General features: G+C 36.4%; 1 protein-coding gene across 1 annotated transcript; it reads right to left on the minus strand.

The window, feature by feature from the left end:
* Nucleotides 1–841: 841 nt before the first annotated feature.
* On the minus strand, nucleotides 842–6,074 carry LOC119740349. Its single transcript, XM_038215616.1, has 6 exons — nucleotides 5,857–6,074; nucleotides 5,265–5,399; nucleotides 4,858–5,070; nucleotides 4,234–4,289; nucleotides 2,817–2,978; nucleotides 842–1,238 (listed from the first exon to the last, which is right to left on the minus strand). Exons 1-6 carry the CDS (start codon nucleotides 6,022–6,024, stop codon nucleotides 1,184–1,186), a joined length of 789 nt encoding a protein of 262 aa, XP_038071544.1. The 5' UTR covers nucleotides 6,025–6,074; the 3' UTR covers nucleotides 842–1,183.
* Nucleotides 6,075–7,087: the final 1,013 nt, after the last annotated feature.

The following is a 7,087-nucleotide window of genomic DNA, read 5'->3' on the forward strand; positions in this document are numbered from 1 at the left end:
TCGGTCTCTGGTCAGCGCGCGCGTCGAATTTAATCATTTAGCTCCAACAGCGCCCTCTATTTTCGCACCTCCTCAATTTTTTTTTACCAAAGAGCACCAAGGAATGGGAAATAGCACCAAGGCAAATGATTGAAAGCACCAAGGCAAATTATGGAGGACACCAATGTACAGGAGGACACCAAAAAAGCAAAATAGTACCCACCTTGTCTGTACAATCCAAGCTTGAAGAAAAAAAAAAAAAAGGAAAAAAAACAAAAAAAACCGTGGGGCTGCGTCAATTCCGGAACTTTGGTCTGACCAGAGACCGAATATTTTTTTTTTTAGCCTTATTCAACTGTTTCATTTACTGCTAAGCAAATGCATGTATAGGGTGAGTCAAAAAAGCAGCAACCCAAATGTTGGGATGATTAGTGCAGTTCTGCACGTAGCTGTTATATGTAAATTGTGGGCCTGTAACTTTATTATATGGTTGGTGATAATGGTCAAGCAGAGAGGGTGAACCAAGTCAGCAAATTTGACAGCTATTGTATGAAGTTGAAAGCCCAATTCAGAATCCTTTTTTTAGTACAAGAATCATTCAGATCACTCATGTTCTTTTCACGCTATGGAATTTTAAACACAACCAATGTTTGAAAATCCGTTCATGGATGACAAGAAAGGTGGGTGTTGTTTCAGCAAAATGAAAACAATTCATACACATTCCTATGTGATCTGTTTTTGTTTGGCTGAAAGAAGACTTACCTTCTTGTGATCTGAGGAAAATGTTTTAAAATGGTGGTTGTGTTTAAAATTCTAGATTGTAGTGTTTAAAAAGTAGTAAAGTACCTAAGTGATTTAAATGATTGTTGTACTAAATGAAAGGTTATGCATTGGGCTTGCATATGCTAGATTTTGAAAGTGCTACATGCAGAACCTAACTTAAAGATTAGTCACGACATTTGGGTATTGCTTTTTTGAGTCACCCATGGAGTACGTAATTAAAAGCAATAATTATTTAGAAAATATTGGTTTGATTAAAACATTAATGTGGACATTTTTTAATAATCAAATGACTCAAGACTTTAGTTTTATGATTCAATAGATGGTGAATTTTGTTCTGATTTTTTAAACTATTTGCAGTGATCAGTTTTGATTTGAAGTTGACTCCTCAGGATGGCTGAGATTCCTCAGGATGGTTCAGCCTTTAATCTACTGCCAAGGTAGTCTTTGATGTGGAGGCTTCAGAGTCATCGGTGATGCTTTAAAATTAAAAAGAATAAAAATTGAATGAGCAGTGAAGTGAAGATTTAAATTTGAATATGTGATGTTAATTAAGTTAAGTTTCAGAGAAGAAATAGATTGTGTTATGTAGCACTTCGAAGTTTAATTGAATTAGATTGAAATATTAATCTAAGGTGTTAAGTGGTAGTCATGGTAAATTCTTTGTTTGTAAGATTTAGTGATACATGCATTAAGGAAGAAGTTAGAATTAGTGGTGGAAAGACAGTTTGAAATGAAAATTTGGTGGTGGAGTATTTGATTTATGTTTGTGTGATAAGTGGTGAAATGTGGGATATAATTAAGTCTTAGTTTATCTTGTTGGATTAGTTGGACTGTTATGCCCGGAAAAAAAACAGAGAAAAAAAATCATATTACAGATTGATGCGAATATATAATTTGTACTTCATAAAAGGGGGGGGGGGAGGAAGGGAATTGGGTGGGAGGAAATATTTGATGGGGCAGTCAAAATGAAATTGTAAGCTTGTGTATGTGTGTGTGGACCTACTGTACTGTGAATGGGCTGGAAATAAGTGAGTAGAACAACTAATTTTTTGTGTATGAGAAATTTGTGGAACTGCAGAATAGTGTATGTATAACAAATACAAAGACGTTGGTTGTAGACTATCTAGGGTTTTACAAATGCACATGTGCTGAGCATGTTTTCTGTAAAGTATGAATTTGTATAGTGTTTGATTGGTGTGAATATTTTGTGAATCTTATCAGATAAGAAATTGAATAGAACATGTCGATAAAGTGCTGGGGATCAATCGGGGGGGGGGGGGGGGAGGGGGAGGGGGAAAGGAAGGGGAAAAGTTTTGGGGAAAGTGTCTTACTGTGAATGTGGGTGGGGGTGTTGAAACTGTTGAGGTACATGTTTTGATGTGTGGTGTAGGGGATGTGGGTATGTATCGGTTAGATTATCTTAATGATGTGATGTAGTTATTAATGCAGCTCGAATTGTTGTTATTGGAATTCTTTTGTTAGGTTTAGATGAGTTATGATAGTGACAAGAGATACTCAGTGAGAATGAAGTGCAAAAAGATAATTGAATAGGATGTGGAAGCAAGGGCGGATCCATAACACAATTTTGGTCCCCCCAAAAAGTGGGTCCAAAAATTACACGGCGTGGGGTTCGGGGCTTGCTCAAGGGCCACGAACAAATTTTGGATTCTAGATGCTCTGTGGTGCGATCTGAGGCAATTTCTGACCACTTTAGCCAATGTTTTTTAAGGAAGAGATGGTGGTGTACTCATTGCCTGCCTTTATTGTGATGTCACATCAAAAAAAAAAAAAATTGGTTTCGTTTTTTTTGGGGGGGGGGAAGGCCCCCTTTGCCCCCCCCCCCCCCCGGATCTGCCCTTGTGTGGAAGATCAGTATGAAATGTGAGGATGAAGCGGATGTGAATATTGGATAAATTGTACAAGTATGTGGAGGGTGCATGGTTGCCTGATGTGGGTTGAATGAAGTGGACTAAATATGGAAATGTAATGGTAAAGGGATAATGGAGTCAATTGTTGAAATGAAGTTAAGTTGAAATACAAGTGTAAATACTTACTGTTTGATACTCTGCACAACTTTGGTTGTCATGTTGTATGTCATTTGAGCACACATTGGCAGCTGGAAGTTGTGCAAGGATTTGATGTTTGCGAAGTCGAGGAGCATTTGCTCAGGCACATAGAACTCTTCGTCAGTGTCAGAGAGAAGAGTTACGTTGAATCTGTAGAAAATAGTGATTAAGTTTGGTGGAAATGATATGCAGTGTTAAATTAGAATGAAGAAGAGTTTCATAACTACTAAGAAAAAGTGTGAGATTTTACATTAAATTGACACAAGACGGTGTCGGAGCTGGGGGTTGGTGAGATAATAATAGGCTTGCCCTGAATCAGGTGATATAGTAACCGTGTTTGGTCTGAAAATGCCAAGTTGAGACAAGCAAAGCATTATATTAAAGGTAAGATACAACTGGGGGGAGGGGCGTAGGGGGGGGGGCGACGGCCCCCCATGAAACCTTGTCGCCCCCCCCCCCCCAGTTGCCTCTCCCACTGAGATTTTGAGTTTGTAAAAAAATTATCATTGATCTACATGATGCCCCCCCCATGAAATGTTCCACCACTCCAGGCCCTCCCCCCCCCCCCCCCCAACTGAAAAATTCCTGGCTATGCTACTGGATACAACGTTTGCAAACATCACAAAATGAAATGATTAAATTATGAGAAAATGCCTTACTGCATTGTTAGGCAATGACAGTTGAAAGCATCCTGTAAAAATGTGGGTCATGGTATGGTGACATTTTCCAGAAAATTTGTATTTTTCCAATGGTGGTCAGCTGACTAGCGTTGGAGAAAACTGGCTTTGTTGAAAAGATGCTCGTAATTTTTACTAATTAGTTATTGTGCATCTTTGCTATTGATTACACATCTGTAAAGGGGTACAAGCCTTGTAGACTGATTCTCTGACCTTACCATCCCTGAAGTCTATAAATTGGTTTTATTTATCTTAATTAGTGTTTCATGGGGTGAGGGAACCAGACTACAAGAATGATAATTGGCTTTCTTGAGTTTTTTTGCATGCATGAGCCCAAAATGTGAATTAAGTCATTTAATAATATTTGCTATACCACACTGATTCAACAAATTCATTTATTTCTGATAATTGCAGCAAAAGCAAATGTTGTACATTGCCCAGTGTTCCAGTTCAACTTATCTTGAAAATGCCTTACTGTTTGAGTTTAGCATGTGGAGATTGATTTTGGAAGAGCAAGGTAAGATGGTATTAAAAAAATTATGAAAGGGGTTAGGGTAAAAAAAAAAGGGTTGGATGATTGCTTTGTTAATGAATGAGACTTTTTAGCATAAAGCAGAGCATCTATACAGGCAAGAGGCAGTGTACGATATTTTGTAAGGATTTGTATAGTTGTTAGAAGAGATGTAATAAGAAGAAAGTTAGAATGAGAAAAAAAGGTGTGGTCTTACCTTTCTTCACAGTATGCAGTGATGTTGATGTCTTTTGTGTCAGTTGCAAGTTGCTCCTGTTGAATTGGAAGAATAAAGACGAGTAAGAAAATACTGAATGAGTGGTATGTGTTTGTGAGTTTTTTTTTTTAAATAAGACAATTGTGTTTTGTTAAAATTTGGGTAGTTTGTAGACGCTGTGATTTGGTAATTTTTGGGAAGGTTGTATATTTAGGAAAGTTAATGGTTAATAGTGGAATATATGAAGTTGTTTTGCACTTTTGTAATAATTTTCTTCTCCACAGTCATATGAGAGGAACATTGACAAATGTCATTGTCGGACACAACCAATGATGGAGCAAATTGGAGAGGGGATCAGGAATGGGTGTACCATGGGTTTTGTGAGTGTAAAAGGTGTGTGTCTTTTTTCTCTCTAGGTAATTAAGTTTAAAATTGTATTTGTGGGGGAAAAAGGGTGGGGGAATTAGCAGTTTGTTTGTATGAAGGGATGTGTGGATGAAAGTAGTAGTCTATGAAATGAAATTATATTGGTGGGTTCCATTGTATTGATTGTAAATATTTTTGAAAATTAATGAAAAATGAAATGATGGGTTTTGAAAAATATGTTAAAAATTGATTGCTTACCTTGATATTTGTTTCAGGTGTAGTGTTGAATGAGATCTGGCCTTGATACAAGGATGTCTCAACGTTGGTGACTTCTACCATAGATCTCATGGGTGGGACCGGAGTTGATGACATGTGATTCCAAAGGTTCACAACGACTTTGTTCGGGCATGATGTTTGTGAGAGGTGGAGTGTCTTCCGTTTCCAACCTGTGGCCTCCTTGACCGGTGAGACCTGAAAATTATAAACCACAGTTAATGTATATGTTTTGCACTGTCTGTGGTAAAGTGTTGTTTGTTGACAATATATGTATTATTATGTGAGGTAGAAGAGTTTGATACTTATGGTTTGTTAAAAAGTATGTTGTGAAGGGAATGTGTATTGAAAGGCTTAGATAAGAAGAATTGTAGTATGATGGTTTTACTTACATAGGTCAATATGCCTTTGATGGATGCGCGTCGGTATGGTGGTAGCTGGAGTGCTTCCTCGACGCTCACAGGGTCAGCGTGGAAGAATTGTTCTTCAATTTCAGCCGGGATGAAGAATGGTTGACAGTGGAAAATCTGAAAGAAAAAATGGCAGTAAAAAAATAATAGTACAGTTGTGAAAATAGAATGTCCATGGATCACCTTGGGAGGCTAGTTTTACAACACCATTCCAAGCAGTCAATATTTGTATAAAAAGCTTATAAAAATGTTATTTAAGTAAGGGTGTGTAAGTAGTATGACTGAAATTAACTTTTTAAAAATCAAAAGAATATAGAATATACCCCAATATGGAAATAAATGGCAGGGATTAATATTTTATGGAAATTAGATATATTTTGGTCAAACTTAAGGGTGGCATCTACCTACATTTTGTTCTCCATCGTTGCACTGATTTATGTAACATGGTTGCGTGCTATTTCCAAAAAAAATGCAGACTAAAGTTAAATATTCAACTTCAGTGCTGGTCGATTATTGAAGTTTGTAGAGAAATATGCACATTTTATATAAAGTGTTTGAAACTTTGCATACTTACTCGGGTCTTTGCATTGACTTTGATGGCACTTTCGTGGTTTGCTAGCTCAAATGAAGTATAGCCTACGAGTTTGTAGTAGTTGCCAACCTCGAATTTGGCTTGTGCTTCATGGAACATGTACAACGGTTTCACTTGGTGATCACCTGTGATGCATCTCATTACGTACATCGCTTTAGGTCGCTCTTCTGCTGCTGTGATGATTTTAATGTTGACAGCTGACATCTGATAATAAAAATGTGATAATACTTAATTTAATATTGTGTAAAATGCACATGTGTATACTTCACCAATGTTAAAATAAGCTCGCTGTAATGAAAATATACACATTACTGTATATATTGTTTAATGTAGTTTATTATTAACTAAATATGATTTTAACAGAGGTTTTGTTACATCTTTAAAATGTTTTGCACCAGGTGCAGTAACATAATAAGTCTGATTTAAGGATTCCATTAGTTGTTTGGCTATTAGTGCAACACCTATTGTTAATTATTGCATGAATGTACTTTTGTTTTTGTTAGTATTATTGTTTTCAGGAAATTGTTCTCCACAACTGTTTGTCAAAATGAAAACACAAATGAAAATACATGAATGGAGAACCCACTGAAGATGCTTTTTTTGTAATTATGAAGTCATCATGGGTTGTGTGACGTACGTCTGCACTTGAAAGGTTAATAATTTAATCTTTCAAATTTAAAATATAATTAAATTAACATGAGAGACATGAAGTTGAATGTTGTGGGAATTGACATGATAATACATGATCTGTAGTTTATCTTTTGTGTGTCAAGTCTTGTAAGCCTTCCTTCCAGTTGATATCAGAAGTGCCTAATAATTTGAAAGTGGAAAAAGATATGGACTTGTTGTCAACGGTGTTAGTCTTTGGGTGCGTTCAGTGTTCCAGAAAAATGATTGATGATGCCATTAAGTGTTTGAGCACCCTCTAGGGGCAGGTAAAAAACAGTTCAAAATGTATTTTGTCATTACTGACAGTCATTAAGATGAAGGCCAAGTTATAAGTTATCTGTAAGTTATAAAGTAAATTTCTTCATTGTATGAAGAAAAAATGTAGTGTGAGGTTGCAACATGTTTTTGTGAGGAAAAAATGATGGGAGCTTGATAATTGACAAAGGATTGATGAATAATTTTAGTAAGTTGATGCAGCTGCAATATAGTCAATCAGGAATTTGACATATAGGGCTGAAGGTAAAACTATGTAAGTACATTTTAG

Source organism: Patiria miniata, unplaced genomic scaffold (genome assembly GCF_015706575.1).
Source record: "Patiria miniata isolate m_02_andy unplaced genomic scaffold, ASM1570657v1 HiC_scaffold_5, whole genome shotgun sequence".
Classification (NCBI taxonomy): domain Eukaryota; kingdom Metazoa; phylum Echinodermata; class Asteroidea; order Valvatida; family Asterinidae; genus Patiria; species Patiria miniata.